At 36.3% G+C, this 19,068-nt stretch overlaps 1 protein-coding gene across 8 annotated transcripts in view; it reads right to left on the bottom strand.

Annotated features, from left to right (window-relative positions):
• Nucleotides 1-19,068, bottom strand: part of ATP2B2 (ATPase plasma membrane Ca2+ transporting 2) — a 252,940-nt gene that overhangs the window by 19,722 nt on the left and 214,150 nt on the right. For all 8 annotated transcript variants that reach the window (XM_074914647.1, XM_074914648.1, XM_074914649.1 and 5 more), the window contains 4 exons: nt 14,190-14,403; nt 10,176-10,387; nt 6,463-6,570; nt 2,845-3,027 (listed from right to left, as the gene is read on the bottom strand). In XM_074914647.1, the coding sequence (XP_074770748.1) occupies nt 2,845-3,027; nt 6,463-6,570; nt 10,176-10,387; nt 14,190-14,403 (717 nt within the window). The remainder of the gene's footprint in view (nt 1-2,844; nt 3,028-6,462; nt 6,571-10,175; nt 10,388-14,189; nt 14,404-19,068) is intronic.

Genomic DNA, 19,068 nt, shown 5'->3' with positions numbered 1-19,068 from the left:
GAGAGCTGTGCAGTAATGAAACACTCTTCCATTCAGAGAAGTAGAATATGCATCCATCCAGAGAAGCCCTACGGTATATTTATAAGACAACAAAATATCTAAATGAACAAAAGTAGACAAAAAAGAAAATCAGAAGTAGATAGCCAGTCGCATTGACTCAGTTGTGTGCATTTTCCACACACCTTTCTTTAAGTAAATTCATGCATGTCTTCACAGAAATATGTCTGACATTTCAGTATGAAGAATCAGCAGTGGAAATCCTTTCTCTGATGTCTAGGTTTGAACTCTGTTTTTTAGAGAGGGTGTGAAAAAGAGAAAAATGCCTTTAGTACTGCAAAGTTTTAGTCAGTTTGGATAAGTTTTTATTGGAGCATTAAAAGGGAGATCTGTCGGTTATCTGAAAAAAAAACCCACCAAACCAAACCCTATCCTAGATTCCTTATAACTGTTTTAGGAGTGAAGGCTGTTGTTGAGTGCTGTGGTTATCTGTGCAATAATGACTCAATTGAAAATAAGCAATAAAGAAAAAACCAAACCCCTAATATACAGCACATGTGTATGATGGTAGAAACTGATCTTGTTAGGATTTGAATGATCAATCTAGTTTTGAGTCTAGAGTTTATTCCTAATCTTACTGTCATCCTCTTATATATATAAAGTGAGGGGATGCTCTACCTTCTTCTTCCGCATCTCCAGAAGTGCATTAGACATCAGAGGATTCTTGCAAATCCTCCAGCTCCCCAAGGATGCTACAGACATCCTCATCTTCTTCCATCAACTCTTCTTTAGCTGGCTTCCTGAGAAATGTAGTACAAGTGTATGAATTCATTTGGATGGGCCACAACACACAGCGCATCAAAATGCACTCAACTCAAGGTCCATCCAACAATGGGTCTAATTTGACCTGCATATAAGTTCATCACTCTCCAGTTGACACCTTGGAACTATTTTTGAATCTGTTGGCCCGTTTCCTTTTTTCATTATCATTCCACAGATGTGAAATGGATGTAAAAATCAAAGTCACTGAATAAACAAAATGAGAAAAAAATCACAGAGGCCTCTTGGTAGGAGAGAAACAATACATCCTAATGAAGATATTTCTACAACTAAGAGCAGAAAGGAAACTAAGAAGATGGATGTTAGCAAAGAAATACAATTAATGTTCATTTTGTTTTAAATAGTATAAAAGAATAATAATTTATCTGTGAATTAAGTGGACAAAGATGTGCAGAACTAAAAGCTACCTCTCAGACTAGAAAAAGAACTGAAAGGATGTAATTTGCTTTTTTTTGCTTGTAGTTGTTTGCACTCACCACAACCAGAAAGACATCCTGACAGAAATGCCAACAGACAACACTCCTCCTATAGCCACCAGGAAGAAAAGAATGTACATTTAGAGGTCATCTTTACATAAAGATCACCATTACCTGGGCACCTGCTTGTCACCTTTATACTGTGACAATTTGAATTTTCTCTAATGATGAGTGCTCCTGACTCAATAGAGTCAAGACACACAACCTCAAAGCTGAAGATCCGTATTTAATTACTTACCACAGAACCTTGGGAATTTACCCAAACCCTTAAAATCTCTCTAACAGCAGTTTCCACTCTTTTTTTGCCCTGCAGATGCACTAAAAAGACCTAACTGCCCTAGATTCAGTTAACTGCTTTCCCTCACTTTTTCTAAAATGCATGGCTGCATCTATTTCTCCAGAAAAAAAATATCATTTTGTAGATGGGAAAAAGGAAGAAAGTACTGTTTAACTTAAACAAAGACAAAAAAATCAAACTCTTTTGAGATAAAAATGTTCTTCAAAAGATTCTTTAAAGAAAAAAAATATTTGTCTTAATTATTCACCTCTTTTTCTTGTAAGCATCATATAAAACATTCACATCTGATATGGCGAGTACATATCTGTCTTTCATAGCTGCTCTCTTCTGCAAGCTGACACAAACACTTGATCTTAGAAAGATCAAGTAGAGAGCACTAGAATGCTATAAAACATGCTACTTCACTGCAATGTAAAAGGCAAAATAATTCTTTTTTTTAGCGCTACAGGACAAATTTTACTACACATCCTAATCTGTACTATATTTAGCACCATGATGCATTGCAAATATTTAGTATATTGAAAAATGCCATGGATTTTTCTATTTAGCAAAAGTTGGAGGTTTTTTTAAATTAAAAGATAGATATTTCTAAGAAATCATCCATAGTAGCCAACACATACATTTCAATATTTAATGGATGCTTAGGCCCTTACTACTAAAAATAAATCCAGAACCACATTTTTTATTACCTAATAGAAAAGAAAATCAATTTCTTTTAGACATTTTATATATATGGTAGTGCCAGAACAGAAAATCAATTCTTTTTAATTACATGGTATTTCATATGTTAGACTCAACAATTTAAATTATTCTGTTATTGCAGAAGTGGCAGCAACAACGTATTTCTGTCAAAATAAAACAATACGTTTTAGAAAGCCTTCATAACATTTTGCTAGCCATTGTCACAGCTATCATTTTACAATTTTTTTTATGAGCTGTCAGCACTAAAGTAGAAAAAAAATGTCCATTTACAGTAGTCTCAAAAAAAAAGATTCCTATTTTTGCATATGATCATTTTATAATATTTTCACTTTATGTCTTCTGCTATACACACACCCCCCTTTGTCCAGTGCACCTCTTTTCTTTTTCATGTGTTCCTCCTTGAAAGCAATTAACAAGTACCATCATTCACACACACAAACACTCTGGGGTTTTCCTTACAACATTACCTTGCCTTGATCAAAGATTAAGCATTTTTGTTCTAGACCATGTGGGCATTTACTTTTAGCATACCTGGGTTTGGATTCTGTTGAGCCCTCTGAACCAGAGAATTTGTCCACGTCGAAGTTCTCTCTCTGCATGATCAATTTCTTCAACATCTTCATTGAGTTCCTCTTCAGGGACCTCCTCCTTCTCAGTGAGCCGCCCTGCTTCCTTTAAAAACTTTAGCCTACTTGTTGGGATGGTTGCAATGACCTAAAATTATAAAAAAAGTACTGAAAACATAAGCCTTATTCAATAACAACAGTGTAATAATCTGCTAATTACAAAAGAACACTTGTATTTTAATGCGATCTATAATCTTTCAGGAAAGCTAAGATCAGTATATTTGTAATAGGACTTTACACTTATGCAACTCTGTTTTGATCCAAAAATACTTAGTTTGCTGCATAAACAATTAGCATTACTTGCATTGTTAAATCACATCAGTGATACAGCTATAGAGAAAGTTTAAGGCTGGGAAAAATATCCTTTCTCAAAAAAAAAAAAAAAAGTAAGTATTTGACTGTAATTATCTAAAGGAAACTTAGCAAGACTGATGATTCTGCAATTAGACTTTGGGTATTTTTAATGACTGATAATAATGTTGATTATTGTATTGTTGTATGTTGATGTGAGGTGAAAATTAGTTGCATGTCATGAGGTTTCTGAAAGGTCTCCCTGTTACACTTCTTATAGGGCTATCTCTTACTCTGTGTCCTTATTACTAATAAATTCTGATTAGCTCATACCCTCTTCTTATTCTGTTTGTCCACCAAAGTGGTCCTTGGAAGTAATTAATATAGGAGATGGCTAAGAATCTTAAAAATTTGCAAATACTGTGGTTAGACAATGTTATAACAAAATTATTTTAAATATATTTCAGTGCTAGGCTCTTGGGTAGGCATTTTCTCTTTGGTTTGATTTCTTTTATCAGCTTGAATAAAAATGTGAGCAGGTGGCTATTTAAACAAGATATTACCTGGAACATATTGAACGCTTAAAAAAAATCTCCTAGAAAGTTAACTATTAGACACATTTAGCATAAAAGTGATTCAATTTTTTTTTTTTTTTTTTTTGGTTTGTCTTTGTTTCAGCAGTGGCCAATCACATCTCTGAAGCCCAGTTGTATGAAAGATGGAGACAGAATCAGACAGTTGCAGGAAATTTGGTGATGTATCTTACAGTTTCGGAAAACTGGAGTGGATAATAGAGAAGACACATAAAAGGCACCAAATGTTTTCAGGATGAAAATAAACTGCTGAGTTTGATGAGTGTCTCCTTGAACATGATCCACAACTCCACTTTTACTATTTATTTTTAAAGGCAGATAAAGAAATGTCAGGGAAAAAAATAGTTTCTACACTACTACAAAACCTTTTTAAAATGCATTTTGAGGTTTGAAAAACAAGATGTAATCTTGGAAAATTAATGAATTGGTGTGACATGAGCACATGAGCAAAGACAGAATGAGAGAAAAAAAGGTAAGTGCTAGTCATTTAAATACTTACTGAAACTCCTTCATCTTCCCAGCTTTCAAAACACTATAATGCCAGCACTGTACAGAAAGAAGCTACTTGAAACTGTTTGGTATCTGATGAAAATGATGGTGATGAAGTACTTGCAAGACAGTACACATAGAAACAATGTATTTGGTAGTGGTTCTGTGAGACAGAACATACCTCTCCTTCATGACCTCTCAAGCCAGGCTGATAGATTCTACTCTAATTCTTTTCTTAGGGTGTTTACATGTCTTTTTGTTTGTGTTTTCTGTATCTGCAGATACCTGCCCAGTCCAGGTAATGGCAGAGTCAACAGAATGGATGTAGATTAAGGAACTAAATGTTATTGCCAAGAAAATGATCAGAGTTTTTTAAAATGATGAATAATTCTGGGAATGCAACATGAAATGTTTTAGAGAGACTTGGTTTTCAGAAGTGATGAGGGGCACCTTTTAGAAAACTGTCCCTCAAAGCACCTAAGATTGGCTTCCTAGAAATTACACCTTAAATCACTTTTTAAAGCGCTAACTTTAACATCTAAACTTTAAAGTCTTGATTGGTTTTAGTGGTGCACAAGAAAAGCAGGTTCAGGAGACTGATAAAACAAAGGAATAACAGATTTGTTTTGTGATGAATTAGAACTAGTCATAGCAAAAGAGTAAAGGCTGAGAAGGAATAGAAGCACTGCTTCTGAAGGAAAAGAAGCTTCTCTTACTGTAGAGCTCTATGAAGAGAGGACTTGCCACAGACGGTAAATCATATACGTAATGCATTTTTTTAGCTTGTGTTTTTCCTTTCTGGTCACTACTGACAACAAGAATTTTTTTTTTTTTCCCTCCCTATTTGCTTTATGTTAAATTGTAGTCTTTTCAGTGATGAAACTGTTGAGGTATTCCAATACCAGGTTTAATTTAATGTCTAGGCTCTTGCAATAAGGCTTGGGCAACTACACTCATCTTTAAATTGAAAACAGATGCTGATATTATTCTTAGTTTTCAATGGTTATGTAATAACCAAATATAACAAAATTCAGAAGCCAAATAGTACATTGATCAAAGTCTGTGGGAAATTCTTCACAGCTAAATGATCTAATAAAAGAGCTAGGGTTTTTCTCCCTTTCCCTGCTTTTCTTCCCCCCTCCCAAAGCTGGTATTTTCCAATCAGTTGAAAACAAAACTTCTCTTTCCAAGAATTATCAAACTGATTTTAAGTCTTCCTCCTGCAAGGTCACAAATCAAATCCCATCTTCAGGTAATAATTACAGTAGAACAATCTAATAGTGGTTTTCACCAGCATATGTATTAAAAGCTATCATTCCTCTGAGCTTACTTCTTCAAAAAATCCTGAGGCCCAAGTGTCCAAAAGTTAATTTTTTCCGTAAGAGAACAAATAATCAGTTTTGAAAGCTAACATAATAACGTAACTCCTTTAATGATCTCATTGACACTTATTTTTACATCTCTATATAATTTTATATTAGCTAACAATGACAGGTTGTAGCAGAATTTTAAAATTACACATGAATTAAACTGCACTTTTCTGCAAATTATAGGAAAAAATCCCTCTTCCATCCTTCACATACAGAAGTAGGTGGATGGAGGATCACTGCAGGTGTATATTAAACGCACTGGACTTAGTCGTGTGCCAGTAACAAGGCTACCATGGACTGACAGAATGGCAGTTTCAGCAAGGGAATGAGTGGGTTGACATGGGACTGGAACTTCTTTTCACTTTCAGAAATTTGCCATGGCTGAATAGACACATACTATATTGGGTACTCTATTGCAGGAAAGGTTAACAGTGCATTTGCCCTTACTATACTATTTTTGTGACTAGAGAACTAGGTTAGGAATCAAACATCTTTCATGAAAAAGCCTAACTGAAGATGACCTTGGTTATAGCACACCCTGCTTAGGGAAAGAAAAGGTATGAAAATGATCAAAAATCAAAAGGAACAATGGGATTAATTCTCCTTACTACTATATCTGTTCTTGAAGTACTTAGAGAGCACCCTGTATTTCAATGTGCGCTAAATATGACATTGTGAGAGACAAGGAAACAACAGTATAGTAGGATTATAAACAATTACAGGTCACTGACTGGTTTATAAAAACAAAAGAAAAAAATGTGCATGTTGCTGAATGCTTACCTGACCCCACACAAGTTCTCCTAATCCAATAAATACACACCACATCCACTGGTCAAGCTGCAGGGGAGAACAACTAAATGGTTTTCCTCCGAACTGGACAATTACTATCTACAAGGAAAAGCAGAGAAGAAAGGGGGTAAATATTTTCTGTGGGAAAAGCCAAAAAACCCAATCCCCCTCCTCAAAAACCACAAAACCACAGAAAAACCCCAACAGATTTCAGTCATATTTCACTTGAGATTTTACTTTGTCTTTCTACATAGTACAGCTCTTCTTGTTTGATTCCAACATAATTTACTGATAGAACATTCAAACATATTTTTAACCATCTATTATTTAGTGGACTGAATCTAAAGATAGACCGAATCTATCTTATATTCCAAATATGTCATTTGACACTCTTAGGTGGCACTAAGTCAGGCTACCAGAAGTACATTTTTGGAACCCAGCCAGTGAAAGCTGCAGAATCTCAGTCACTAAAAATCAAACCACGCAAACTTGTGCACCCTGAATTAAAGGTCAGAAAAAGCCATACCAGTTCAGACTATGGCTTCCTTAGCTTCATAGCTAACAACAGTCATATATGAATGCCTGGGAAGAAAGAAAACAGGACTGTCCCCATGCATTCTCCCAGTTTCTGAGTATTCTCAGCTGGGCATATGGCGACCCTATCATAGTTTATTTTGGACTGCCCATTGCAATTCCTCTAATTAAAATTTTACTGTACACTTATAGATGTGTTGTCATGGATGCACTGACAGCATACCAAAATCTAGTCCTTTTGGAGAAACAGGATGGGAAAACCACACATCTTGCAGGATTACAGACACAGAATCTGAACAAGTTTCTAAACCTGGCTAGATTGAGAAGGTTTTGCTAACTGAAAATCAGGTATTATTGATATTTTTTGTTAGTAGTGGTTCTGCAGAACCAGGGACCTGAAATCACAAGCCAGAGGCTGCAAAACAAAAGTTCAAAGTAATTTGTCCAGTCTAAGATACAAAATAACAGTAACACATAAAGCAACTGCTTTCCTGTGTGAGTGAACACAAACTATGAACACAAACTTCATGCAAAGTGCAAATACACAGGAAGAAGCAAGGGGACAGAGAATGGAAGGCAGTGGATAGGAAGTGAGAAAACGATTGCAGAGAATAAGGAGAAGGGAGACAAAAGAAAAATTGTGAAATTACAATTACACATTGAGAAATTTCTAAATGGTAGGTATGGTATATTTTAGTCCACCTTCATTATTTATTATGGAAGATGAGAAAGGAATTAAAAAATAAAAGAAAGCTATTGCTTGCCTGAGGACAGGACTGGTAGCTACCATTGTATTTCTGAAACTGCTGTAGCTCTCTCAGAAGCACTTTCTAATCCTTCTCAAGGATGCCTTGTAATGGTCTCCATAGTTTTGGCCACTCCTGCTGGCTTTTTTCTTTTTGGAGGGGTTTAGGAGAAGGACTAAACTAAACTAAGTTTGGAACTATTGCACTCAAAGATGAAATATGAAAGCCAATTAGTCTGTACTTCACAGAAAGTGTAGTAAATACACAGGTGAAATGCTGGGGTTTCGACCCCAAGCCCCAAATTAAGGTTGACATGTGGGTGATTCCCACAGCCCTTCCCAAAGGGGGGGTGAGTTTCCCTTCAGGCTTCCCCCCAGGGTGGTGCCGGCCTGGCAGACAGAGCCGTTGGGTAAAGGAGCCCCAGGGGTCCCGCAGTCAGTAACAAAGGTCAGGTGTCCCACTGAGGGATAAAGCTGGGACCCCTTGCAGGAGGGGCAGTGTCTGTGTGTGAGGGGGATGCCCTGTGCAGAGTTCCCTGTTGGGGAAGGACCTCCCGCCTCCCTGGGACTGGGCTCCAGTCAGGTCTGGCTCTTGTAAGTGTGGGCTGTGTAGAGATTCAGTGTGTGGCTTCCTTGGTCTGATGTGTTTGGCTTGTTGACTCGGTTGTCTCCCGTCCCTTCTATGGGAGACTGCATGTCACCATTTATTCCACCCATTGTTGGTCATGTGGTGTCATTGTTGGGGTCAGTGGGATTGATGTCAATTATGTATAATCTGACTGATTTGTTTGTACCCCCAGCACTCACCCAGGTACTGACCCTTTTGTATCAAATACCATTTGGTTATTGGTTCATCTTTATGCTGGCTGTGTCCTTCATGCTAGGCCTAATAATTGGCAAAACAACAGGGAACTAAGAAAGTTTTCAATATGAAATAAAAACACTTATGTAATCTCCCATATGCATCTACATAATCTAAGGTCCTGGAGACAATAATTTTCTCTTTAGAATAAAATGCTTGGTGCACACATCTAGCTATTAAAACACACAGCCAAAATAATAAATACTCTTCTGACAGTCCTTCAACAAGCAACATTATGCAAAGCTGTATTTCCACACTGTAATAAACAAAGAAAATTAATAGAAGGATTAACCTTCTGTTGTCTCCCCCCAAATGACCTAATTTTAAAAAGAGACTTAAGAGCAAGTAAGAGTCACACCCTAAGTACTCTTCTGCCACAACATCCTTGTAGATTCACTGTCAGAGTGTAAACCTAGTGTTTTGAACTATGCACTCAACTATTTCAGCTACCAGGAAAGCAGGGAAGTGTAAGTAAAGTCAGCGGCTGACTCAGAAACATGGCTAGCAGCTAGATGACACTTCTTCAGCCAGACAGCTGAGCATAGTAATGCCTAGAATTAAGAAAACATCCTCAAACATGACCCATAATTAAAAAAAATAAATAAATTAGAGATAATTGTGAATTTGTCAGGCTCTCCTAAAGGCATTTTAGTTCATGGAGTAAACCCATGGTTTTGAACTACATGTTAAAGACCATCTATCAGGTTCTACTACCAATCACTGGTGTCCTTTCTCCCATACCTAGTGGTCCCCATTTCCTGTTTCAAACCACTATAGCCCAGATTCAAATAGCTTTATCCTCCTCCTTACTCCTTCCATGAGAAAGGTCCCAATACTGATAGCTTCCAGGATGCCATTGCAATAATGTCAAGATAGAAACAGCTCAACTCTAAGCAATCAGGAGGGCTGCAGTAGACTTCTCAAAGGTAATGTCAAACGGTATCAAGTACAGGATAGATGCCAGCAAATGGATGGATACAGGAGCAGAAGTAGGAATTACAGTTTTTACAGAAGAAAAATTACGCCTGTTTGGAAAAAGTGTGTATTTCTGTAATTATGCTCAGATACAACTGGGACAGCAAACTCACAAGATGGACATGAAGGATTTCTACAAATTAGTATATTAAGGAGAACATTGAGTAGCATTTGGCAGTGGCATTTAGTCTGAGAACAGATCAGTTTTAGCTATCTGAAGGCAAATTTGTCTATTGATGGAGTACTAAATTAATGTAAAAGGCTTTGTTGCTATTGTTTGGTACTATTTAATAACATCTTCTAAAAAAATCCTCAGTTACAATATCGACAAATCATGATGGCTGTTACTATTGTATATCTTCAGATTAATTTAAGATTTGACCCAGTTATAACGACCAAAATTTGTGCTGCATTAGTATGGCTACATAACATTTTTCATTATTGACAGCTGTATTGATTTAGAAAATAGGTGAAATCAGGTGGTTTACTATTAAGTGTGAATCCTACAGTGTTTAGATTCCAAAGAAAAACACACAGAAAAAGGTAAACTTCTGATGAACAGTTACATATTCTTGCCAAAATCATTACCTGAATAGCAAATGTACCCAATACAATAGTGCAAAAAATAGGATTTCTGAAGATGCCATCAAAGACGTTTCTTTCGCCATGGATTTTCCGTGCATTGATTTCATTGAAAAGCTGCATCATGACAAAGGTGTTGAAGATAATGGTGTAATGCTCTGAAGGAGGAGAGTGAAGTGGTGCATTCCTCCCACTGTCAATCTTAAACATTTTCTCACCTAGGTATAAGACAAAAATAAAGGTTTCCATTAGAATAAATCAATCAAATTTATATTTCCCTTGTTTGCTTTAGCTAGTTGCCTCATGTGCTCTGCTTTACCAGCTTGCTTTCTGCACTTACTGTAACACAGGCAGAATTTATAATACCAGAGAGCAAAAGACATCTAAACTTCCTGAACAAGAAGCTTCTCAAATTACAACTTTTATTTAATAACTCAGTATAGTTATGCAAATAGTTTTCAGTAGTACTTTTCCTCTAATCAAGTAGTAATTATTCTAAGTCCATTCTTTCTGATGTACCAAGCACTTGAGACCACTGACAGTATATCTGCAATTTTCTACAATAATTAGGAGCAACCACTCTTCAGCAGTTGCATTTGATAATCCAGTATGGCACAACTCCTGACAAGCATTCAAGGATATTAATGATAAAAGCCACAGACATTCTTGGCTTTAAACAGATTTGGTTTTCGTCACTCTGCTAGTCTGCTTTGAAAACACACCATCAGGTATTGCTTTTTAATTTGATAATTTGACTATTACTTTTAGATGCAACCAATAAAAAAAGCAAAATAAACCCCATGATGAGTAATTGTAAAAATTAGGTAAGTTTTGAAAAGATACCTGCACCTGAGGGACATCTTTTCTTATAGAATCATAGAATACTTTGGGTTGGAAGGGACCTTTGAAGATCATCCAGTCCCACCTCCCTGCCAAGGGCAGGGCCACCTTCCACCAGCCCAGGTTGCCCAAAGCCCTGTCCAACCTGGCCTTGAACCCTTCCAGGGCGGGGGCAGCCACAGCTGCTCTGGGCAACCTGTGCCAGGGCCTCACCACTCTCACTGTAGAAAAATTTCTTCCTTACATCTAATCAAACCTACTCTCTTTTCAGTCTAAAACTGCCACCCCTCGTCTTGTCCCTACAGGTCATGGTAAAAAGTCTCCCCTTGTCTTTCTTGTAAGCCCTCTTTATATATAGAAATGCTGCAATAAGCTCTTCTCAGAGACTTCTCCAGGCTGAACAACCCCAACTCTCTCAGCCTTTGTTCACAGGAGAGCTGTTTCAGCTCTCTGATCAGTTTTGTGCCTCCTCCTGTGGACCTGCAATAGGTCCATGTCTTTTTTGCACTGGTGTCCAGTACTCCAGGTGGGGGTTCACAAAAGCAGAGTAGAAGAGGAGAATCGCCTCTGTCAACCTATTGGCCACACTTCTGTTTATACAGCCCAGGATACATTTGGCTTTCTGTGCTGTGAGTGCACATTGCCAGCTCAAGTTCAATTTTTCATCCGCTTTCTGATAGGCAAAGTTTACAGATAACATACAGTTATTGAGAGAGGCATTGTCTTAAAGCAAGGACAGGGCATCACATGAAAGTGTAAATAATGAAAGAAATAAGAATAAAGATTATCACAATACTCATTTTCATAACCAGTGTTTTGTTAATAAAAAGGAAATTAAAACTTGAACACTTTTGTTATCTCACTAGCATTATATTCAGAATTTCTGGAGAAAGAAGAAAGATTCCCTCAGGTTTTCTCCTGAGGTCGTTAATTCCATCATTTTTTGCCTTGGGATATTTAAGCAGTTCATCTTCAAGTCACTGGGAATAATGAGCATGTTTCCAAAGAAAGATTTGGCTTTTAGTCTTTTGACAGAAAGTAGATTACAGTATCACAAATATATATATATATCAGTAATACAATATGAGGCCACAAAACAGACTGAGGGAGAGCAGAGATTCTCAAGAAGATTATACATTTGCAGAGAGATAACAAAGTATGGGAAAACATTCGCCTTAATGCATATAAATAATAAAAGAAAAAATTAATGAAAGCAAAGAGATTATAATCATTTTATCTTCTGTAGATAAACACATACACATATATACACACATTACTTCTATTAGCTTTCCTCCAATACTCACACAAACATAGAAATTATACTTTCCTCAGTGAGAGTACCTGTCCTTAAGACTCTCTCATTGCATCGCATTGCTTAATTGGCAAAGCAGAACATGCTGCTATTGCAGAATGGCAGTGGTTAAACCCATAACTAGTTTTTATTTCGAAATATGTTCCAAAAGGCATTATAGTACATCAACTTTAAGTTTATTACGCCTAGTTGCTGAGGTTAAGGTTTTTTTCCTACTACAGTTTGACAGAACTAGACAAGTGACTTCTGGATTTCTGATGTGCCTGACATCTCAAAGGCATTACTATATGTTCAAACACAAAGGCACTTATTGCCACATCATGGAAAAAAAAGAAAACCTTGATGTACTAGTCTCTACAGGAATCTACTACAAAAAAAGGAAGTATTAATTGAACAAAATATAAATAATTGTCATTATTTGGAATTTATTTATTGAAAAACTGAGTTTGGAACATCATCTCACTGCAAAGCTGAGTCTCGTGGATTTTAGAAAGGAAAGACTGTACTTCCTAGGCTTATCAGAAAATTGGTTGGGCTGTGTCCTTCAAAGTATGCATGGGTTTTCCAGAGATACACAGAAGTAATTACAATAGGGTGAAAAAGCCTGGTTTTCTTTTCATCGGAGCACAGTATAAAGTATTTTAAACCATAAAACTCATCAAAAAGCCATTAAAACTCCCTATAAAGTTTGGAGAAGTTCTCGTTCCAAGATTTATATCACATGAATTACCAAGACCTTCTAACACCTATTTTAGAGAATCTGAAATTACAATTTCCTTAGACTCACTAGAAATTCTCAAAATACACTGTGAGCCTAGCAATATTACAGACCATCTCTCTTCAAAACCTCGCAATTATTTTGGTTTAAATAGCTCCCCTGTAAACAGACCATCATCTTCTTTGAGCATCCCAAATAAACTGCCAGCTGATAAGGCAGAGCAAGATTTTCACAACGGAGCTCAAAACACTCCTAAGAACCTATAAATCTACATTTACAGCTTATATGAAAGTCTGCATATAAAGAAAAAAATCTGAAAGACAACACATATAATTTAACAGCAGTGACACAATGACAAGAACACAACACACAATTGGAAAGATTATCAGTCCTTTGAGCAGGTTCACTTATTGTGGGGCAACAAAATGTTATTAGCCCCTAATATTCCCTGCAGCAAGAAACATTCCTCCTCCTTCCCTCCCCTTTCCAAAATACAACTTATAAAAGGCATCCATTGCTAGCAAGGCCTGAAGAAGAGTCCAGTGATCTAATAAATTGTATGTTTTTCCCCCTTTAATATCTGTTTTTGATATTAAATGTCAAAACAGATTGTTTGTATTATTTAATACTGATTACTGTACTAGTTAAGATCAGCATCATTTCTTGACTATGGCAAACATTTTGCTCCTGATTAGAGCTTCTCCAGATATTGGTAAAATGGATCTTGATTTTAGTTGGGGTTTTTTAAATTTGTTGTTACATGCCTATTAAAGATGACAAGTCTCAAAATGAAATTTCAGTAAAGACGTAGCAGGCTAGATAGTCTGATTAAAATGTAAATTTCTATTCTATGTTTTAACATAAACTTTTGCCAAAGCCCAAACCTATGTTTTGTTAGGAGGCAAAAAAGCTCACCGAGGCCCTTCCCAATGTAAACAACATATGAAAGGTGAGTAAATCCTGCTACTGCATCTGTTCTGATTCCCCTCCTGTTTCTGATTCCATTAAAGAGCTTGGTCCTACTAGCAGTTTAACTATGACAGACTTAATATATGTGCATTATGTGGTTACCTTTAAAGCACTTTAACCTGTCAGGCTACAAGACCTAGATGCTTCTAAACTAAGCAACAAGCCTAAAAAACTTTCTTACCGACAAAAAGAAGAGTAAATATGAGAGTAAGCTGATAAACAGCGTGGCCCAGAATGTTCTTCATCATGGTGCGGGATATAAGGGGTTTGTTCCTGCCATATGGCTTTCTTAGCAATAGAGCCTCTGTTGGAGGTTCGGTAGCCAAAGCAAGAGAGGCAAAGGTGTCCATAATTAGATTGACCCACAACATCTGTACAGCTTTTAGAGGAGAGTCCTGTGGAGACAAATTAGAAAGTTATATATTTGCTAGAAAAATACTTGTCAGGTCAGTTACTGTGATTTAATTCCTTCCTGTGTGACTGCAAGTAATGATGCAGACAGGATACAAAAATACATGGACCTCTGCTCTGAGCTACTATGACCTTTCTTGTATTTCTTAGGCAAGACCAGAATCACAGGAAGCACTGACAAAGACAAATTATTTCTCTCCAGACATTTAAATCAGGAATATTTACAACCACACAATTCTTATAAAGCATAATATTAACATTTTGTAATACATTTTACAGTACTATCTGTTACTTCATGCACTGTATTAAATTTTCAGCTGAATTTAGGTAACTAGATAATACAAATGGGAGTTTCTTCCCCACAAGAAAATTATACTGAAAGAATTTGAAAAGTAATGTTTTCTTTTACTACAACCTTCCCATCTATTTTTTCAGAAACAGCTTGAAATTATTAAAGATTTATGAAACAATTGCTGAGACATTTTAATATAGCTTACTTAAATAAACCCTTTTTAAAAAGCAGTGACAAAAAAATGCCTGATATTTGAATTTATAATATATTCTGAAACTCATTAAACTATAGAAAAAGTGCAAAAGTAAGAAAGTCTTTATTATTTTAGTGGGTAACAGGATAGCATATTTGAAACTACGGAACTGGAAACGAAAAAACCAACACATTACTACTTGTCACGATGAAGTATTTATTCTTTGAAGCAGAACGCCAACCACTAGAAGGAGCTCTTTCCTCACTTAATTCAAGAAAGAGTCTATGGTCATATTACCGAGGACTTCAGATCATGTTTAAAAAAACCCCAAAAGTAAATAAAGCAAACTAACACAGATCTCAGGGAAACTCTAGACGACTATTATAAAGTTTTGATTTGTAATTCATTGGGGCAGCTGTAATGATAGATAGATACAATCGCTTGAAGAAGCCATATCAGGAAAATGAAGTAGGTTCTTTTTTATGTATCTAACAACCTTTATACTGAATACAATATGGGCAGCATTAGTAAGGTCTGGTTCCTGCTTCAAATAGACAGCTTTTATTAGGAAAACAGAATCTCAAAAGTAATAAGGTATCAGTATGACAAATTTTATAATGGAAGGGACTTAATGTACAGTGTGAAAGCTGGAAGATCAGGGCACAATTTTTATGCATTACATTACCATGGTGCTGCAGTAGTGAAGCAAAGAAATATATGGAACATCATACAAGCCAAATCAAAACCAATAAAAATACCTTGTGAACTCCATCCTTTTCTTCAGAGGGCTAAATGCTTATTTTTAATGAAATAATATGAAATAATGAGGGCAAATATCCATTTAGTATCCCAAGGACATATGGAGAACAAGAGTAAGTGTTTTGGTCTCTTGTGGATCTGGTTTATATTCCAACTCTCTCTTGAGAGAAAATATTATTTCCTCTTGAAAATATATTTTTAACACCTTTACTTTTACACAAATTTTTGATACATTTTATTCATAAAAATTACTCAGTTTTAGCTTATTCAAAGGGATGGAGAAAAGCAACCGACTGTTTCTAATCTTACAGGTTGGCTACATCAGGGAAGGGAGGAAGATTAGCATTAACAGATTCCTAACCTCTTGGTTATGGGTTGCATTAACTGGTCTTATCTGGAGAGTTTGGCTCATTTGATACACAGCTGCAGAAACTGGAAACGTCTTTGTCTTTAGAGGTAGCTAAAAAACTAGAAGCAATCAGAACAAACTTTGTTCCAAATTAAGACCTCATATATTTTTATTAACGCTAATGGCTACTTGCACTGTTTGTTGCTAGGGCTCAGACACCCTAGACTTGGACACAGTATATAGAGAAAAAGGAAAATGTGTTTTCCACTGAAGAATTTTCCTTGTCATGTTTTTACCCGTCTAGTTAGTAAGTTTCCTTGAGAAACATTCTCTACTTTGAGATGTTACAATCGCTGAATTTCTGCTTCCTGTGCTAACTTCTATGTCAATAAAACTGAATTTGTCTGTTACGTTTAATAAATAGAGTCAAAATACGCAAAGCCTGACATATTCTTAGCATAGCAAAAAATCAGATTATTTCAGTCTCTAAATCACAACTGTAATTGGCAGTCATCAGTTTTGGCAACAACATGTTCTCACCATTTCACACTGCCAATCACCTTGGGTGGCTATGGTGCCCCTAATAATTATCTATTATTGGCAGTGCTACACTGTTCAGTCAAGTGTGAAAGCTCATTCTAAGCTGAAGCCAAAACATTAAATACACATTAGTCTGGGCAGGCAGTGGAATGAAATTTCCACTGCAACTCTATCTGATTTCTGATAAGTTGGTGGAAACTGAGGAAAATCCGTATCAGCTAAGGAGCTTAGTCTTCCATTACAGATTTTAGTCACTTATGCAAGTGGGATGCAAATTCAATGTTCTTTTCACTGCATTTTAGCCACTAAATGACTAGCTAACAATTCTTAATTCACTTTCTGAAAACTTGGGGCATGAAAGCTGTTCAAACTGCAAACCACCCAAAATCACCACTTATTTGTCAAATTCCTTTCCACTTGACCTTGGAATAGGTTAGCATTGGCCTAGAGGTAAAAGGAAAATGCTCCTTAAATCAAGTGATGTTACACTTCATCTTGGAAACACTTAAAAGTACAAATCGCCAAAGGCTGCAAATAAACTACAAATCTTTTGTGACATGCAGAGCCTCAGAAATTTTAGAGCTTGTTACTTTTGATTTAGGTGACAAGCTGTAAGGGAATATAAAGGTATTTTCACCTTTATATCTTTACTCCCACTTGTCACAGAACACATGCATGGATTCATAAAAATGAGCATTTCTGGTAGGTTAACTTTATATACATTAATGCAAAAAAGTGTCAGCCCTCACTTCTGCTGCTAGACCACACTGTCTACTAATTGTATTGAAGTGGCATCCTCAATTCTATTTCCATGCCTCTAAGCCTTCCCGCAACAAAGCTCAACAGTACATACTTTGTTTTTTTATTATAGGTTTTTCAAATTTGCCAGTGCTATTATTTTAGGATTTGCCAAATACAGTGCCACAGCAAAACATTATAACCATGTAAATTACTGCCTTATACATGTAAGTATAGATCATCCTCATTTTTTGAACAAGATCTGTAAAAACAATGTGATTCATGCTACAGTGCATTTTAATTAACACTTAACTTTCTAAACATAATGTCCTATAGAGCCACTGTTTTCATTTCCTAATGTCTGCTAAAACATTAAGTCTTTCTTAAAGTACGAGAAGAATAATCTGAATGTAAAATGTTAACACAGTCTTTGTCTTCTCTATCTTTAATGCATCCTTTTGAATAATTACATTGCCTCAACAGTTGGAGAGACAGACAAAATTTGGCACCAAGATAAACATGCTAGCTTTATAGTTCCAGTAAAAAACTGTTTCCATTTGACTCAACTGCATTTTAAAATCTTTATTTTGTACATACCCAGATTATTTCTAACAGCTCCAAACGTAATGACCTAGTATTTTCTTGTTACTGCCTATATGTTGGGGACAGGAAACAGGATACATGTTCTGGCTTTGTAAGGCACATATAGAAATCTATATGACACCTGGAGATGTGGAGCAATGACTCATCTGAAGTACTAAATTCACAGTAATTGTAGGCAGAGTTCCAAAGAACCCTCACTGAGTCAAATCAAGGACTCTGCAATAATGTTATTCAGAGAATGAAGTCAGAACATAAGAGTTTATATCTCATAAATCCACTGGGAAAAAATAAATTATTGGTTTAACCTGAGGTAATGGTTACTAAACAGAAAGGATAATTTTATGCAAACTGACCACACCCTGATCATTTTAAAAGTATGCATTGGGCAACACAGAGAGAAGGAAACCAGAGGTAAATGAATTAGATTAAGCCAAAGATAAGGTGAGTTAATACAGCTCAGCTGCACTGTGCCACACAAACTGCACTGACATGGGACTAGCAGAAATAACAGTTGTGATCTCAATGGTGGGTGTTATCTACACACTGGACACGAAATTAAGAGCACCTATGCAGCCACAGATTGAGTGATCCTGATTCAGCTTTTAATCTTCAAGCTTGGTTTTCTTGTATGACCTAGATCTCAGAGTGCTTTATGTAATTATAGAATCACAACACAGAAGTTCATCATTAGTTGAAAATTTAGAACTCTGCTTAAACACTGAGCTGATGTATACTAAAACAGGGCGCAATGTATGCTCGATCCCTGTGAGGGGCAGCTTAGTTTTGGCAGCAGCTGTGCTAAACTTGCCAACAGGTGACACTGTATCTGTAATTCCTACGCTGCTTAGACTACGATTTCTGTCATCTTAATGTGACTTTGTGCGGGGACCCATGATGGAGAATAGCAAATGACCACTTGGCGATGGTCCCGTTTAGTCTGCGTAATAACTACTTTAACAGCCCACTGCTACTCCTTTATAAACCTTATGTAACACTGGAGTAGCATGTAGGGTCACATACACTTTGTACATGTAGTTAAACATCTATTGAAACAGCAAACCAGGACAAAATAGAAAAGATACGGTAGATATTCCCTCTAACAGCAGAATCTTGCTGAAGCAGGCACTGGGTAGATAAAAAATAAAATAATATTTGCTTAAAATTAACAGAATTAA

Source organism: Athene noctua, chromosome 10 (genome assembly GCF_965140245.1).
Source record: "Athene noctua chromosome 10, bAthNoc1.hap1.1, whole genome shotgun sequence".
Taxonomy (NCBI): domain Eukaryota; kingdom Metazoa; phylum Chordata; class Aves; order Strigiformes; family Strigidae; genus Athene; species Athene noctua.
Note: the sequence above shows the minus strand (reverse complement) of the source record. Positions and strands in the feature narration are given on the sequence as shown.